Source organism: Galeopterus variegatus, unplaced genomic scaffold (genome assembly GCF_000696425.1).
Source record: "Galeopterus variegatus unplaced genomic scaffold, G_variegatus-3.0.2 Scaffold16335, whole genome shotgun sequence".
In the NCBI taxonomy this organism is placed as follows: domain Eukaryota; kingdom Metazoa; phylum Chordata; class Mammalia; order Dermoptera; family Cynocephalidae; genus Galeopterus; species Galeopterus variegatus.
This window is the reverse complement of record NW_007742446.1, coordinates 2,245-21,671: the sequence shown is the minus strand read 5'-3', so window position 1 is coordinate 21,671 and position 19,427 is coordinate 2,245. Positions and strand designations below refer to the sequence as shown.

Below are 19,427 nucleotides of genomic sequence, written 5' to 3'. Positions count from 1 at the left end.
TATATGTTCTACAAATTCTTCTAACTCTAGAGTATAATATTTAGCCTTTTCTGATAATATTGTAGTCGTTATAATTTTACCACCTGATATATAATAATTCGTAAAAAAATTTTTTTTGAAGACTTTTTAGCATGTTTTTCATAGTCAGTAAAATTGACATAATGTATCTGCTACGAGGTAAGCAAGTAGGAGCTTGGAGAGAAATAGATCAGAAAGAGAGACAGTGTGGGGGTCAGGTTGGTTTTCAAAAGCTTTGTTACCATGGTAAGAAATCTAGATTTTATTCCTAGTATAGTGGATTTTAAGCAGGGCAGGGAAATGACTTGATTTATATTTTTTAAAAAGCACTCAGGCTGCTCTGTGAAGAACAGATATAGGGTGGCCTGTATATTTGGAAAAGCTCTCCTGGTCACTTACATGATATTGCCCAACACCTACCTACTGCCAATAAAATTTAAATGTTTGATTTTGTAATTATAGTTTTATATATTTGTTTATTTGCAGTTTATTTATATACTATAAATTCTTATGATTCTAAGGGCTGATATTTAGCTTTTTCTGATCATGTACTCATCATTTTAGTGCCTACTACATAATAATTTGTAATCAGTATTTGCAGACTTTTTCAGCTTATTTTTTAGTACTCAATAAAATTATAATAGTTTGACATTGATTTTTATAAATTTCATTTAATTTCATGAGCTTTTCGAAACTACTTTTAGAGCATGTAAAATAAATTAATATTCTTAGACTTAAATATTTAAAATGTACAGTTTGAACATTATTTTTGAGAGACTAAATTCGTTTTGACTTAGTATATTTGTATATCTCAGTATTTTTTTTATGTGCCAATGGATAGAGCTGAAAGTAATTTAAACTTTAATGTAATAAAAATGTGCCATATCTTTTTTCATTACTCTCCATACCGGTTACTTTACTTGAATGTTAAAACCTCAGTGAATAGTTCTTATGAAAATTCTGATGAAAAGTTGTTTAACTATACTTAGCTCATTGAAGTAAGGCTTTTCTTTCTTTTTTTTTTTTTTTTTAAAGGTTGGCTGTTGAAGGTACTAATGGGATAGATAATCACGTACCTACAAGTGCTCTAGTCCAGAACTCATGCTGTTCACATGTAGTTAATGGAGACAGTACACCTTCATCTCCATCTCAGGTTGCTGCCGGACCCCAAAATACACCAGCTCCAAAACCACTCACATCTGAGCCTGCCAGTGATACTGGTAAGCATGACTACTTATGACACGTTGCTTAAATGAAAACTAAATTAAGTTTATGTATCTATCCCTATACTTCCCTTATTGTGCAGTCTTCTTAATCTTTTATTCTGTCATAAGAATTTTAAATTATAGTATCTGAAACTTTTTTCTAATAATTTGAAATTTTCTGGATTATTTGAGAAGATATTCCAAAAATATATTAGCTTAGAGATCATAACATATTTTACTAATAAGTAAGTGCTTGTAAGATAGCTATATTCTTAGGCTCCATTTCACAAAATAATACTATTTAATTGATGATATAAAATAAATGTCTGAAAGAACATTAGTGAATTTATTGATTTGTTAGTAAAAGTAGTAATGATTGGTTCCTTTAACCTGTCTTTCAGTACACAAATATTTTTTTTCTTAGCATGTAACTTGGTAGAAAAATGTGCTGTGAACTTATGCAGCTCTCAGAAAGTTTTATATTTTCCAAAAGTAAGCATTACTCTATTACAGAAGGAATGTCTAAGGAAGATTTCCTCTATAATCCTGGTTTTCAATAGACTTGTCTGTAAGATTTTTAAATTATTTTTTGTTTGGTCTTTATATATTAACTCTTTCAGATGAGTTAAACATCTTAGAACTTGTTTAAGATTGCTAGCGTATGTGTTGGTGATTGAGTTGGAATTCTGGTCTTTTGATTCCAGAGCCTATCTTCTTTCCTATATTTGTCTATTTATGTTTCCTGTGTTTGTCTATTTATGAGAAAGTATTCAAAGGTAGAAACGTGTGAAGAAGCAATTCAGTAATTACATTGAAATAGATATATTTATAGATAAGACTTAATTGTGTATTTATAGGGGAGATTCTTTTATAAACCTGTGAACTGACATGAATAATATTTTTTAACTTAATTTCTTTATTAATGCTGTCACCCTCTTTTAAAAAAAACCAAAAACATAGATTTAAGGATGGTTTTCCATGTACCCACAATAAATAGAGCTTTTTAGTCTTTAAGGTGGCTAGAAAGTAAAGAAAAGAATAAAGTACAACCGTGGTGAAATTAGTGAGCAAAATTCATTTTTTTTCTTATTCTTGCCTGCTTTCTAGTAAGAACATTTGTCCCTGAGATTTCTATTAGCAATGCAGAAAAGAAAATATCACCCCGGATTATTAAGAATTATCTCTAAATTAAGGGCAGACCAGTTAAAACACTTGGCTTTTCCTAATACTCTGTCTTTTATGGCTTTATATGGAAATACTATGAACAACAACATAATGTCTGTAATTCCAAGAGAGCAAATATGATAGTGAGTTTCATAGAACTCTGCCTTTGGTGTAGGATATCTGTCCTTTGGTGTAGGATAATGACATATCACCATAGCACAAATGAATTAAAAGTTCTATAGGTGCCTAAAAGAACATGTTGTCAGTACTCAGCTTGCTTTTGGGTTAATCTAAAAATTAAAATTTCCAGTTTTAAAAATATAATATGAAGAAATACTAATAGGAAGAACTAATAATTTATTTTTTAAAAATATTAACACATGGAAAAATGGTTTATGGCAATACTGGAGTTCTTTACAAAATAGCATGAATCCAATGCTTTTTAGCTTAGAAGGTTTTTTAAGTTATCAAATACCCGTTTCAAAAAATACTAAGAAAAAAATATGGTTATCCACCCATAAAAAAACGTTTACAGTTTAAACAATGTAACTTCTTTCTGAACTCTCCAACGAGGTTATAAAAATAAAACAAATAAACCAATAAAAATAAATAAAATTTGCTCATCCTTATGTGACCCAAAAAAATGAGATGACTTATTATATGGGATTATTATTATATGGGTTCAGAATGGTTGATCTAATTCCATTCTTTATGGCTGTAATTAGATAGTAGGAGCAATTATTTATTAAATCCACTCCTGATTTATAAAAAAATTTTGATACAGATATTGAATGCTCATTTCAGAAAGGCTTACACCGCCTTTCAGCTTCATTCTTGTCATCTCCCTCCATTTAAAGTGTATGAAATTTGGAAGCTTAACTTTTATTTCTCCACCATTTAGTTGTTTGAGTAGACAGTGAAAGTATGCATTGGCCACTGGTTAGTTGCATGTTTAGCACTTGGGGATGTTCAGATATTGATGTAAAAGGAAGAAGGAATTAATTGAGGCGATCCTCATTGTAGAATCTGTTATTCACATTCTACCACTTGTCAAATACTTTTGGACTCTTTTCATTGGGAATAAATTCACTTCCCATATTCCTCTCTTATTTATCCTTGCATGAAATGTCAGGGTGTAAACAAAACGGACATGTGAGGAACTAAAAGGCTCCTTCATAAATAATTCCCATGACATTCATAATAATTGTAAGGAAACAATCTGAATAATAATGATAATTGCTAACATTTGTGCTGTATATGTTCTAAACACTATATCTGTTAACTGATTTAATTCTCACAGTAACTCTTTGAGATAGGTACTAGTATTTTTTCCTTTTTTCTGATGAAGGAACTGAGGCACAGAGAGGTCATAGCTAGGAAGTAGGAGAGCCATAACTAAGACCCACCTGTGCACTTTGCTTTCCTATTCACTTTGATGTGTGTGGTTTTTATAGTGTCTTAGAGCAGTACGTCTCATCTTTTATACTATGATAGGCCTCAAATAGTATTCCTCAACCTTTTTACCTCCTCTGATTATTGTTGGTGGCCTCTGACAAAACAGTCCAACTGTCATCATTCCATTGGCCAGTTTACAAAGCCTCTAGAACCTACTTTGTTGTTAGTAACCACTTAATTGATGTCTTTTTGTATCATTGCTCATCCCTTAATAGGAGGATAAATTCAGATATCTTTTCAAGGAATGGGTAATCTCCATCTGTTTAAAGTGTTAGTGCAAAATGGTATTCCTTTTTCTCATTAAGGACTTTAAAAATCAGTTTTTCTTTTTGGAGTTGTGGTGGGGGAGAGGGTGGGGTGTGTATATTCTATGTATATTAGATATCTTTAATCTCTTATCTGCAATTCGAAAATCCTGAAATCTTTAAAACCAAGGTTTTTTGGTGAACTTATTTGATGGCAAAATGACTAGAACTGATGTGACACTATTTATAGTTTTTATCTATTATACTTACTATGTACATTCCTACATTTTGTTGCAGAAATATCATTGTGCTTAACCATAATGTATGGCCTCCAAACCCACTTGGTTATTGATGTGATATACAATATATGTGCCGTATTGCCTTTCTAAATTCCCAGAAGTTATGAATTCTGGAACAAACCTGGCCACAAAGTTTCAAATAAGGGATTATGGGCCAATACTAAGGTGTTTAAGATATTATACAAGACAAGTGATATTATACAAGATGGCTTTTTTTCTTCTCCTATTCTTTTGAGTCTTGACTAATCCATATGATAAGTTTAGTTGCTGTGAATAAGTTATTTTAGTCTAAAATGGGAGGTAGTCTTGATATAGTGAAAAGATTAGATTTGGCTTCTGAGAGGACTGGGACCAAATCCCAGCTCAACCACTCAATATGTTAATTATGTGACCTTGGACAAATTTAATATCAAAATTTAGCTTCCCATTTATAAAAAGTGGATAATACTCAAATACCTTATAAGATTGTTTTGAAGGTTAAATGAGATAGTAAATGTAAAACATCTAACATAGTTCTTGGATTATGGTAGCTATTTAAAAAAATTATCATATTCTTCACTTCATTCCCCACCTCCCAACTTCTAGTTTGAGATGACTTTCTAAAAAGTGTATAATTATTATCTTATTAATAAAGTAGATCAGAGGTCAGTATGGTAAGCTTCAGGCAGAACCAACTGATTGCAAAAGCTTAGAAGCCAGTCCTGAAATATTTTGAGACCACAGGAATAGCAGGCGAACATCCCTGAAGTGAGAAGGTGTTTGTTCAGTTCAAGGAATGGCATTGTGAGGAGTCAAATATAGCTGTGGACCAGCTTATGTAGAGTCTTTGTCGTGGGCTGTAGTAAAGACTTCAGGTTTTATGCTGCTTGTAGTGGAAATCCATTGGCATGTTTGATCAGGGGAATGAAAAGATGTGTTTTATGTTTTAAAAGATTACTTTGGGGCCGACCCTGTGGCACACTCGGGAGAGTGCGGCGCTGGGAGTGCAGCGACGCTCCCGCCGTGGGTTCGGATCCTATATAGGAATGGCCGGTGCACTCACTGGCTGAGCGCGGTGCAGACAACACCACACCAAGGGTTGCGATCCCCTTACCGGTCACGAAAAAGACAAAAAAAAAAAAGATTACTTCGTTGGCTGCTGTTTGGAGAATGGATTGTAGTTGGGTAAGAGAGGAGAGAGGCAGGCCAACTAGGAGTCTATGGCATCAGGGTAAACAAGAAATGATGGACTAGAGTGTTTAGTGGTAAAGACAAAGAAAAGAGCTGAGAATACTTGCCGTTGAATTATATGTGGGAGAGTTGTTTTGCCTTGAGTGACTGATTGGTGCAATTTCATATTCAGTTTTCTTCCTCTGACAGTTTGTGTTTCATGTGCTGTGTTTTAGTGTATACAAAAGTTTATGACTTTTCCTTGTTGGAATGGAATATATCTTTCATCAAATATTCTTCTTTTCCCATTTAATGTTATTTTGCTTTAGAAAGACTACTGCTAATTCTTCCTTCTGTGGGAATTAATTTCCATACCATGAAAAAGTGACAATTAAATGAGATAATGCTTGTAAGTGAACATAATATAGGAGGGATGAGAATTCAGTCTCTCTCTGCACACTCTCTTTTTATTTGTCTGTGATGTCTTAACAGGGTTGGGTATGGGGTAGCTCTGTAAATATTTTTATTTCTTGCATTTCATGGATGATTTTTCCCCCCAAAGCCACTTTCTTCCTTATATTTAGATTACAACTTGATTTATTGGTTTTTTTTAAATTAAAAATTTATGTTTTAGTTGGCACATAGTGATTATACATATTTATGGGGTACAGTTTTATTTCAATAAATGTATGTAATATGTGATGATCAAGGATAATTAGCATGTTCATTATTGCAAAATTTTATCATTCCTTTGTGATGAGAACTCTTGAGCTCCTCTCTTATAGCCATTTGAGCCAATTCTGAGACAGGAGTATTGATGTCTCCAACTGTAATTGTATTGGGATCTGTCTTTCTTTTTAGATCCAATAATATTTGCTTTATATACCTGGATGCTCTGATGTTGGGTGCATATATATTTACAATTGTTGTATCCTCTTGCTGAATCGATCTCTTTATCGTTGTATGATGCCCTTCTTTGTCTCTTTTTATGACTTAAGTGTTTGATTTAAAGTCTATTTTATCTGATGTAAGTATAGCTATCCTGCTCATTTTTGGTTTCTGTTTGTGTGGAGTATCTTTTTCCATCCCTTCACACTTTTGGTCTGTCTGTTATTACAGGTAAAGAGAGTTTCTTGTAGGCAGAAGGTAGTTAGGTCTTGTTTTTTAATTCATTCAATGAGTCTCTATCTTTTAAATGGGGAATTTAATCCATTTACATTCAAGGTGTTTATTGAAAGATGTCCCCTTACTCCTGACATTTTGTTAATTGTTTTATTGTTGTTTTCTATATCCTTTGTTCCTTTCTTTCTCTTTTGTGTTTGCTACTTGGTGTTTTTTTTTGTAGTGATAAAATATAATTTTTTTTTCTTGTTTGTGTATCTGCTCTACCAATGTTTTATTCTTTCATGTGTTATCATGATGGTAGTTACCATTCTTTTCTTCCAGAAAGATGTAAGGCTCTCGTAAAGCTGGTCTAGTGGTGATGAATTCCCTCACTTTTTGTTTGTCTGGGAGAGACAGTATTTCTCCTTCATTTTTGAAGGATAACTTTGTTGAGTATAGTAATCTTGGCTGGCAGTTTTTTTCTTTCAGCACTTTGAAAATATCCTCCCACTTTCTTCTGGCCTGTAAGTTTCTTGCTGAAAAATTTGCTGTTAGTCTGATAGGGATTCCCTGATAGGTGACTTGATGCTTTCTCTTGCTGTTTTTGGAATTCTCTTTTTATCTTGGGCTTTTGACAGTTTGACTACACTGTGCCTCAAAGAAGGCCTTTTTTGGGTTAAACTCTTCAGGGATCTCTGAGCTTCTTGGATGGGGAAGTCCATATCTCCCAAAATGTGGGAAGTTTTCATTAAGTAGGTTTTTGGTGCCTTTTTCCTTTTCTTCACCTTCTGGAACACCTACAGGGTGAAAGTCTGTACACTTAAAGTTGTCCTATAAATATTATAGGCTTTCTTAATTCTTTTTAACTTTTTTTTTTTTTTGTCTGACTGGATTATTTTAAAAGACCTGTCTTCAAGTTCAGAAGTTTTTCCTCCTGGTTGATCTAGCCTGTTGCTTAAGCTCTTGGTTGTATTTTTTATTTCATTTAATGAATTTGTCAGTTCCAAGATTTTTGTTTAGTTCTTTTTTATGATGTCTATCTGTTGAATTTCTCATTTAGAGTGTGTGTTGTTTTTCTGATTTTGTTCAGTTGTCTCTGTATTCTATGCATCTCACCAAGGCTTCTTGATATTATTATTTCTAATTTCTTTCCAAGCATTTCATAGGTTTCATTTTCTTGAGTCTGGTACTGGAGAATTATTTTATTCCTTTGGGAGAGTAATGTTTCATTGTTTTTTCATGTTTCTGTATATCTTTGTTTATGTCTGGGTATCTATCTGGTGAAAAAGTTGCTCCTTCTAATTTTGGAAGAGAGAGACTCTTTCCTGTAGATGTGTTCTGTAGTGACAGTTGGTTAGGGTGTTTTAGGTTTGATTTGGGTTGAGCAAAGTAGTGTAAACTCCATGTGACTTCTTTGACTGTATTCAGTGTCAGAGTTGTCTGCAAGTACCTCAATGGCCTAGGCTCTGGGCTGCTTGGCAGCTCCTTGCTGGATCATGTGACATTGGGTGGGATTGCTGGTGCTGCAATTGGGAAGTCAAGCCCCTGGAAGATGTGCTGGTGTGCTCAGTGACTCCTCAGCTGAAGTGGTTGATCCTGGACTGGACAGGGTCTCTGAGATTGGAGTGAGTCACCAGGGTTCTGGTAGAGGTGCTGTGGCAATCAGCTGTTCCTCTGCTAAAGTGAGCAGAGCTTTGGGGGAGATAAGTGGAACCCTGCACCCTCAGGAGAGGTTCTGGGGCACTCTACAGCTTTTCAGCTGGAGTTGACAACTATGGGAACAGTCATAGCATCTTCAGGTGAGATGCTGGGGTCACTCTGAAGCTCCTCAGCTAGAGTTGACAATTCTAAGCAAGGCTGCTGGGGCTGTGGGTGGGTCTGTGTGCCCCCAAGAGAGGTGCTTAGGTGTTCTACAGCTCCTCAGTTGGAGTGCTTAACTATGGGCAAAGTTCCTGGGGCTGTGGGTATGACTCTATATCCACAGGAGAGGCTCTGAGGTACTCTTGTAGCTCCTTAACTGGAGTGGGCAGCTCTGGGCAAGGTCACTGGGGCCGTGGGTGGGAAGGCGGGACCCTGTGCCCCAAGAGAGGTACTAGGATGCTGTGTACTCCTCAGGTGGAGTGAACAGCTCTGGGCAGGGTCACTGTGGCTGTGAGTTGGACCCTGAGCCTCCAAGAGAGATGCAGGGATTCTCTGCGGCTCCTTAGCTGGGGTGAATGGCTCTGGATAGGTTCATTGGAACCGCAGGTGGGAATCTGTGCCCCTGGGAAAGGCAAGCTGGTGCTCCACTGAAGAGAGCAGGTCCACTCTCTGTGGCAGAAGACCCCAGTTGATTGGCTGTAAGCCTCTAGAAAGTGCACATATTGGTTCCTTTTGTCTTGGGGTGGTCTCCTCACTATGTTGGGCTGCCTGTTCCCAGGGGTGCAGGATACTGCCTGGGTTTGGATGCTGGAGTCATGGTATAATGGGATGTCGATGGGGCCTTAGGTATGTGGAGATGTCAGGGCTATTGGGCCCCAGGGCAGAATGTACCTTAGTGTTCGAGCCAATCTCCAAATGGTGATGTGTTGTGGCAGCTTGAATCCCAAGGGATGGGAGTTCTCAGCATCAGCTTCCTCTCTGGAATAATTCAGTTATGTGGGCTCCATGCAGCTTCCTACACTGGGCTCATGGCCTGCAAGCACTGTGCAGCTCTCTTGTAACTTGGATTGCAGGTGTCCGTGGTGGGAGTTTTTCACTTATTTTTTCTTCACAGTAAGGAGTCTCTCTCCTGGTTCTGAGCTGGTCCCGGTTGAATGCTTCACTTGTCTTTCTATGCTGCCAACCTGAGTTTCTGGTCCTCAGGGAGTCTTCTTCACTATTTTGCTGAATTCTGGTGTTTTCTCCTAGATACTGTCAATGTGTGACTAGCTATTTGTTGTTTGGACTTTCTTTGTGTCAGAGTTGAGAGTTGGGCGTCTCTAGTCAGCTACCTTGAACTCTTTCTCCCTTTTCAAATTCCTCAGCCAGTGAGCGGGAACCGGTCTGTATGTGGGATCCGAACCCTCGGGCGGGAGCGCCGCTGCGCTTCCCAAGCGGCGCACTTATCCAGTGCGCCACCGGGCCGGCCCCAAATTCCTGTTCTATTCTTTTGCACACACTATTTGATTCCTTTAATAGTACACTCTTCTTTCCGTTATTTAAGTCTTTTTCTTTTTTAAAAATCTTCCTGAAGATTCCATTATTCTAATTATGTCTGCCGCTACCTTTTTCATTAGAACTTTGATATGTAACCTAATAGGTGTTCAATAATCTATTCTCTATATAGTTTTAATTGACTCAGTTTTATAGTGACACATAGTTGAAATGGAAAAATTAAACTTAAAATGAAAATTCAGAAACCTCTGTCACAGTACTGGGTTATTTCTTCAAGAAGTGTAGAATGGGTTCCAGGATCTTTTTGCAATTCCCTTTGGTACTTAAGAATTAATGCCACTATAAATTTTCTACTATTGGCAAAAGAGTTCTTTTCATATTAGTTTTGATTTGCACAAAAGAAGGGAGATTGAAAGGGATCATTTAAAAATTTTTATGTAGTCCACGCCGAATTTCTCTCAGAATTGTTAATTTAGAGGGAAAACATTTGTTATCCTAGTGTTGGTTTCTCTTTCCTTAAGATTATTAGTATATACTTAAATTTTTATCATTTACATATCCATCCCTAAAATGTGAGCAGTGAAAAATATAATCTTTGTTGTGTATGTCGGTACCCGGTACATTGCTCAGTCTGAATTAGGCTCTGAATAAGTGTAATTGATTGATTATGTAATTGGTTGCTTTGTCATAACTTGATAGATTGTCTCATTAATTTCCTCTTCGCAGTTAATGGAGAATCATCCTCATCTGCACCAACTGATAATGCTTCCGCCATAGATACTCCAGTAGTATCTGAAGAAACCACCGTGTCTTCAAACTGCACTATTACTACTGTTGAAGATCCTGCAGTTCAAGAAATACTGACTTCCTCAGAAAACAATGAATATATTCCTTCTCCCAGTGCAGAACTGGTATCTGAAGCTAGAAGTATGTTAGACCCTGACACCTTTAATTCTGGAAATAGTTCTGGTTTTGAAGCAGCCAAATTAAGGCAGCCAGATGGATGTGTGGAAACTGTACGGCAGCAGTCTGGAAATGCCAATACAGAAACTTTGCCATCAGGGTATGTTCAGTTTTTTTTATGTTTGACTTGTATTTAAGTAGCAACTTTTTGATAATATATGACTGTTGAATGTGTGCTTAAAATGTTTCCATTGTTCGGACATTTGAAACTTCAGTTGGAATTTGATTTATACTATTTGTTTATTTTCTACAAAGCAAGTACTTTTTGGAACCAAGAATAATTGCTCATCTAGTCGAAGTATGTGTGATATGAAGGGAAAAGAAAAAAACATAATGTTGATTTGTAAGACCCTCTCTGATTCATGGTTTAATTTTACATATCAGTGAGTGACCATGACACTCTATGCAGTATCCTCAGTATTCTCTAGCTTCCTTCGTTGTCTGCTCTCTAGAGCTCACCCTTGAGAACAAATAGCCATCCTTTAACTCAGCAAATATGCTTAGTAATTCTTAATCTCCTTTAAGTTTCCCACTGCAATTACTCAGCTCACTGTGACTTTCTTCAAAGTATATTCTGTATGTGGACTCCATTTGGTTGTCTCCTCCCTATTTACCTAACAGTTTTTTGACTCTCTACTCGGCTCTCATGTTACTACTAATAATTAACTATTCATTGTCTCTGCCTTCAGGAAGCTCATTTAGTGGTTCAGACTTGTAAGCATGCATGTGCAGTACAGTTTCAAAGTGCTGTAATAAAAGTATGGACACAGTGCTTTTCAACACAGCTTACAATAGTCACAATGTCAACCCTCATGGCTGTTGAAACTGCACTTCTAAAGGTCTCCAGTTACTTTATTACACTCACTTTCTCATTGTAGTCACTGTATACATACCCCTTTCTATTTTTCTAAGTGCTCTTTATTGGCTCATCTGATTTTTGTCCATTGCTTAACTGTGGTTCCAGCCTTTGGTCTTCTCCTGTGTGTGCTTCCCCTACTAGTTCTTGCACTCTTCTGTCATTTTAACAAGTACATCTACATTTGTCCTGGCCAGATCTTTTTCTGAGCTTATTTTCAGCTGTTTTCTGAAAATCCCTTCTTTTTCCTGCAAAGAGTTTAAACCCTGCATTATCTTCCCCTTCTCCCTCAAAAATCTCTTGTCCTCTGTCCCCTGTCTTTGGTGACTTAGTCATTTTTCCTAGTCTTTTCATATGTCAGTCATGTGACACAGACATATAAGAATCTGTTCTTACTGTCAAGAGCCTCATGGTTAAATTAAAGCCATGCAGAGGTTAGTTTAGGTGTATGGGGAGGAACATCCCTGTGCTGTTGAGGTCAAAGAATACTTTCTGAAAGTGATGACACTTTAAGTGCATTTCTGAGAGAGGAGTTAGCAAAGCAAATAATGGAGGCACAAGGTAAAGAGTTTCATTCACAGCAGAGCCAACTGCATATTCAGATCTCTAGCATCCATGAAAATAAGTATGCTGAACTTAGAAATTGAGATTTTGTTATAATTTGAGTTTAGTATTGAGGAAGCAAGGTATATAATGCTGAAGAGTAAACAGACTATGAAGAATTTTATATGCTTGCTAAGGGTTTGGGAATTTTTCTGAAAATTGAAGAATTTTAAGCAGGGGAGTGGCTCAGTCATATTTGCATTTCATAAGCTGGAGATTTTGCCCAGTTGCTCACTCACTCATTCATTTAATCAAGCAGTAATTCACTTATTTAACAGGTATTTATTGAGTACCTGCTGTGTGGCAGCTACGATTTAAGCATGAAAAATACAGAAATGGACAAAATAAAGTCCTCTTCAGTCTAGTGGAGAGAAAATAGACAAACGCACATACAGATATATGTCATGTGGTGATGTCAGTGTTAAAAAAATAAAGATTTGGGTTACACAGATGTATGCTTTTATCAAAACTCATCAGAATGGTACATTTAAAACTTGTGCTTTTCCTTTTATGTAAACTTAACCTAAAAAATTTAAACAGATATTGAATTCTAGTTCATGCTGTGCAAGTGGAAGTATTGAGAACAAAATGTGCTAATGTCTGCAACTTACTGAAATGCATTTAAAAATTAGATGGTCAACTGATGGGAGGGAGTCAGTAGAAAGAGATTGGCAGTACAGGAGAGAAAGAAGACAGCTGTTGTAATTATGGTTTATGAGAAGGTTAACTCTCTTACTATCGACCCCATTACCTAGTCATTCACTAAATTCTATTATTTTTATTGTAATATATTTCACAAAATTCTTCTACATTTACTTTTTTTTTTTTTTTTTTAAAAAGCTCTTTGTTTAGTAGTAGGTTTCGAAAATGTGTATATAATGTTTTAGTGAGACAGGGAGACCATCTCTGAATACTTGAAAGGAGAGTCTTATGGTTGAAGGTGAAATGTGGCAGTTATAAATTAGCACCCCCTTCCAGGAAATTAAAGAGTTCTAGCGAGAATTCTCATTAATCGTTTAGATAATTTGCACCTATTTGGGAAGTGGATGAATTTCCACTCCTGGAATAATCTAGTCTCTGGCCTAATCCAGCCCACCGTTCATAGGGCCTGTGGTCCAGCTCTAGTGGGCTCTATAACTGTGAATGATGGAGACAAAGCTAGGCTGCCACCTGTTACCCAGGTACATCTCCCACCAAACACCTTCCTCCCTCATTGCTGTCCAAGGCCTGCTCTGGTCACCACCTACACACTGGGAATTCACTCTTGGAAATTACTAGGTTCCAAATGGTGGAATCTCACTTTGGGAGTGGCAACTCAGCAAGTTGCCTGCCCTTGGGCCACCTGCCAGGGGAGGAGAGAAGGGCACACTAGGATCTAGGAGTTTTGGGGGCAGATAGTGAAATTGACTGGGCTCCTCCCCTGTGGCCCAGGAGTTCTGGGTCCTAAGAATGTTGTCAGCAGAGGGCAACTGGGCACACAGCATGCCCACAACCAGGCAGAGGGGGTGCAGCAAGGCAGGAGAGGAGTTTTCTCTGTTTTTTATGTAAGTACCTACATAATGTTCTTGATTTTGCCTCTTAGCCCACAAAGCCTAAAATATTTACTGTATAGAATGTAGAAAATTATAAAGAAGATATCTAAAAGTAATTCTGAATATCATGTTCCGTGTAGAAAGAAATTTTGTTTGACAAAGATGAATTCTATTTAGAACAAAAACACTGAAATATGTAAGTGATCCCCACTTTTGGAAAAGTTAAGGACCAGTGAGTAGCATTATGCTTGGAACACAAGTGCTTACTGAGTATTTGTTGAATGTTAAATTAGAAATACTTTCAATTAAATTAGGATAAAACTTAGAAAAGGGCTTCAGAGCATATTATATGGATTGAGGGCTTGGTTATGTTTGTTTTTTCTCCCAATCTTAATTGTTTCTGTTTACAAAATTAAGACATCACCAAATAAAATATTTAAGTCATATGGAAATATTAGTATCCCTTCAGCTCACCACCTAGAGTGGTGTTTGTATATTACTCTAGCAGCTAATATCTGAGTTGTCTCTGTGTCAGACGTTGTTCGAGGCACTGTGTGTACAGAGGGGTGAGAGAGCCCAGGACTCTGCTGCTGTGGGGCTTGTGTTTTAGTGAGCAGACAGACAGTGGCCTTATGTGGAAAATTTATTCAGTAATGTCAGATAGTGACAAGTTTTATGAGAAAGATAAAAGTGGGTGAAGAGGATAGAGGGCAGCTCTATAAATTATTATTATGTGTAAATTTGTAGAATTATTTTCAGAAAATGGGATCATACTCTAGATACTGCTTTTCAGTTGCTTTGTTTTTTAATTTGGTCATATTTCCATGTCAGTACAGGTACCAAATATTTAATCAACAAATATTTGTTAAACACTTTGTGACAAGCTCTGTGCCTGGTGTTGTTAGTACACTGATAGGCAAACAGACAAAGGCCCAGCCTTTGTGGAGCTTATAGTCCAAATATGTAGGTCTACCTAAATTCTTTTGAATGGTTTATAGTACAGTATTTCCTGATATATTAATTTTCTATTGCTATGTAACGAATTACTCCCAAAATTTAGCAATTTAAAACAAACATATTACACAGTTTCTGAGGGTCAAGAATCTGGAAATGGTTAGCTGGGTCTTTCTACTCAGGGTCTTTCATGAGGTTGCAGTCAAGATGTAGGCGGGGGCTGATAGAAGTTCCAGAAAGAGAGAAGATGGGAGGAAATCCTTAACAAAATAACAACAAAAAAAACGTTCACAAATATGAAGGACATGAATTTCCTTACTGAAAGGGCTCACCAAAGACAATTTATTGTAAAAAATTTTAGTATGTTGGAGTCAGAGAAAAAAAATCCTAAAGATTTCCAGGGACGAAAAAAAGAAAAAAGAAAGCAGGTTTCATACTAATCAGAATGGTATCAGACTTCTCAGAATCAACACTAGAAGCAAAATGGATATATTTTATTGACATTTTGTGCCTTTGGCTTGATATTAGGCTGAAAGTTCATCTACTTGTGATTAAATTTCTGTTTTCTGATAATTTATGATTCTGTAAATTAGTAACTTTTAAAAATTTCAGGTTTTTATGTCTTCTCCGTTAACTACACTAATTATTTGAGTTTTCAATACTGTAATGAAAAAGGAATAATTAAGATGTTAAAACAGCACTAAAAATTGAGAAAACAAACATCTTTAGTAAACACCTTTATATCTATATCTATATTTATCTATGTATAGATTCTTTTAAAGTAAAGCTCATCTATAATTTTCCTGATTATAAGAAGGAATCATTTTTTAGATTATCTTAGGTTATTGACTTTTATTTTTGTATTTTTATTGAAGGTGGGAACAAAGAAAAGATCCTCATGGTAGAACCTATTATGTAGATCATAACACTCGAACTACCACATGGGAGAGACCACAGCCTTTACCTCCAGGGTAATGTAACATCTTTATGTATGTTCAGTTGTATTTTATCAGACATGTGATTTTTAAGTTTATTTAGTACAGCATAAATAGATTCTTTCATTTTGCATCTAGTATTAAGTTTTCTTACATTTTCTTGATTTGCTTGTGTGAATAATGAATGTTCAATAAATGAGATTTGTTATATTGTATCTCTTTTACAGCTGGATAGTCTTAAGGGTTTCCTCAAGAGATTGTCAAATATTGGCATGAGTTACTGAGAGAAATTTCAGAATTTTGGTTCAATTTCAGTCCTTGTTATTTTTTAAGGAAGGAAAGTCATACGTAGGACAGATTATATGTATGGTTCTTCATAGATCTAAACTATGTTATTTCATGACATCTAATGACAAGAGATTAATTAGAGTGGTTTAAAATTATGATCTACAAAGATGGGTATAAACTATAAATAAACTTGTATTACATTATGCCCAAAATTATAGAAGGTTTTAAACTAATAAAACATTCTTGTTACACACGGAATAAACTTCATGCTATTAGGCTGTCAATCAAGGCCATTTACAAACTCATCTTCCTTTACCTTTATATCCTTTCATATCTCTTTATATGTACTGCACTGATAGCTAGTTCAATTACACTTTGCATTTTCCCCAAACATTCTGTGTATACCTGGAATTATTCCTTATTGTCTTTAACACTCAGAATATCTGTCCTTCCAGATTCAACTTAAAGTTCATCAATATAAAAGACATTTAAAGTCTAGAAAATCCAAGGCAAGCAATATGTTGTTTTTGTGAGATATGTCCCTTTTATGGGATAAAGTACTCAGGCATTAGCCCTACAGTATTAAATGAGAACTTACTATAGGAAAATGGACTTGATATTTCAATATAGCAAATCATAAAGTTCATTTTAACTATGACAGGATCACCAAGTTATAGTTGCTAATTTAACCCATTCATTGAGTGCTATAACATGAGTTTTATTTTACTAAAACTTGTCCAAAGGTTAAGCGGGGACTATCTTTACTTTTATCTTTAGAACCTATTGTGTTCTTTGTGACTCCCTGGTTTATAAGTTTGTAATAAATTTATAGAAAGAACTTAGAATTGGTTGGTGAAAGGATTCTGAAGTTATTGTATAAATTAATGACAAAAATTGGTTTATTAGATTCTGAAACTGTTTAATCGTTGGCCTCTTTTTTTATAGACAGTCTTGTGAAATCATGTTAGTGGTAGAATGGGAAGGCCATTTAGCTAAAGTAAATAGTTGATAGTATTATAGATTTTCTGAATAGTATCAATATTTACATTCTCTTAAAATCATTTTATTACATTCTAGACTTAATTTTTAAATTATTTGCATGAAGTATTATTCCATTTTTTATACTGAAAGATTGTTGTTTATTTTATTTTTATTATTGTTTATTTTATTTGTGGTAGTTGGGAAAGAAGAGTTGATGACCGTGGAAGAGTTTATTATGTGGATCATAACACCAGAACAACCACATGGCAACGGCCTACCGTGGAATCTGTCCGAAATTTTGAACAGTGGCAATCTCAGCGAAACCAATTACAGGGAGCTATGCAACAGTTCAACCAACGATACCTCTATTCGGTAATTAGCAAATTACAAGATTTTACTACATCTTCCCTCAGCCATTTGCCCTTTTCTACTTCGGTAATTTTTTAAAATGTTATAGACTGCATTACAACGTATTCTTTTAGTTAATTTCTAATAAATAATTAGTGTTTCTGAGATAGATATATATATATATATATATAAAAGCAGTTTAAGTTTTTAAAAGATGATCCAGTGTACTAACATAATTATACACTCAGTTTTATATCCTTATTAAGAGGTAGTTTCATAAATGCAGTTTCTTAATAAAATAATATCTGTTCCAATTCCCGTTCTTCTACCTTTAGTTATAATAATTTTGTTTGCTTTAAACAAAACCAGTTATTTCATGATTTTACTTAAGGCCAGTCTTGCAGTATTCTAGCTGTTCTGATTCTCATCCAGATTTGAAGAAACAACACTCATCTGTTTTGACTCACCAGAGATATTCCTGGGATTTGGAGATATTTTTGTCCCCAAAATCTAATGCCCTCTGGATATTTGACTAGTTAGTGATTTATTTATCACCATAGACATCCACATTAGGATTTTAAAAAACCCCAAAAACCCCAAAACCAAAAAGAACACCTCTGATGAATAGTTTGATTGCAGGAGGTAGAAAAGATAAATTTTAAGTATGTACTGGGCAAATGGGCAACTCTAGATAGTGTTTTGAGGCAACCTGAAGAAACCCAAAATGTAAAGGCTAGTAGAAAGGAAGTAGGAAAGAGACATGGAAAGAAAACTTAAATAAGTTTCTTTGGATTCTTGCCTCAGGCTGGCTCTTTCAACTCCAGTTTTTCAGAGATTAAATAAGTTCTCATTTGCAGGTTGACCCACCCTCCTGGTTATCTATAACCAGCAGAGAGGGAGTGGGGCAACCCAGTTTTCATAACATCTCCTGCTGTCACCAGTTGCTGGTTCTTTGGTGACCTGTACAGAAATCTGAGAGGTTTCATAGTTTAGCTCCATATAGTAAACAAGAAATTATGTACTATGTGTGTTTGTTTTTGGTTGGACTTACCTGTACACATGAAAACCTTGGGGAAACAGAGCAGAATTAAAAAATAGGTGTGTGAGATGTTCAACTGCAAATAACAAAATCTCCTTAAATGGATTTAGGTTTGGTGGTCTCAGTACAACACCAAGTCTGCAATAAGCATCTAAGACAAATACTACATTGGCTCAGTAGTGCCATCAAGTATCTACATTCTTTCTGCCATTTTGCTCCCCCATGTTTATCATGCTTCATGCCTGTCACTTTGATCATAGGGAGCTGCTGCCCTCTGTGTCCCATTTCCACAGTACAGGCAAGAAGAAAGGAAAAGGGGAATTGAAAGGGGAGGTGGCTGTGTTCTAGCAAGCCCTTGCCTTTTTACTTAGAAAGGGATGCTCTTACCATGACCTTCTGCCTATACCTTGTTGGCCAGAATTGCTCACTCCACCAGCCCAGCTGCAGGGGAGCCAGGGAGTGGAATATTCTTTATGGACACATTACTACCTCAAATAGTGGTTTGGTTATCAAGAAAGAAGAGGTGGGGAATGGATATTGAGTACAATTAGCTGTATCTATTACAAGATTATAAAGTATTCATCAAGATGCATATACTTTATCATTAAATTATTTTTCAGAAAAAAAATTATTTTTCAGGTAATTATTTTTATATTTTTTTCTTTTAGAATTTATGGTACAGTGTTTATATTTTCTTCAGAATATATTTCTAGGTTGTAATAATAAGTAAACATACATACAAATGTATTTTTATGTATGTATGAATACATAAAATATACTAATTAAGGTAATGGTTTATTTCTACAAAGACAACTAGAGTTTATATTGGTTTTATTAATAGGCATTTGTTTTAAAGGACACCTTGATAATTATTCTATTTTTAAACAAATAATTTAAACACCTCATTTAAACACCATAATTTTCTATATGCTCTGCCCCATCTCGTTTCATTCCTGTAGATTACTATGCAAAGACTGGGAGATTAAAATACTGATGTCAGTATCGTATTTTTAAATCATTTTAGAAAAACTGATAATTTTATTTGTTGATTGGCTTCTCTTACCTCATGATATTTTAAGAACTTTGTGTCTTGAAATTACTATTGGCACATTTCTTTATCATCTTTTAAAAAATTATTATATATATATATATAT

The 19,427-nt window shown here is 35.4% G+C and overlaps 1 protein-coding gene across 1 annotated transcript; it reads left to right on the top strand.

Moving 5' to 3' along the window:
• Positions 1-1,053: 1,053 nt before the first annotated feature.
• Positions 1,054-17,258, top strand: LOC103582456 (NEDD4-like E3 ubiquitin-protein ligase WWP1; the record flags this gene model as incomplete). Its single annotated transcript, XM_008564048.1, has 4 exons — positions 1,054-1,238; positions 10,501-10,837; positions 15,558-15,653; positions 17,084-17,258. Coding segments are annotated over 4 exons (793 nt in total), but the record flags the coding sequence as incomplete, so codon positions are not given.
• Positions 17,259-19,427: the final 2,169 nt, after the last annotated feature.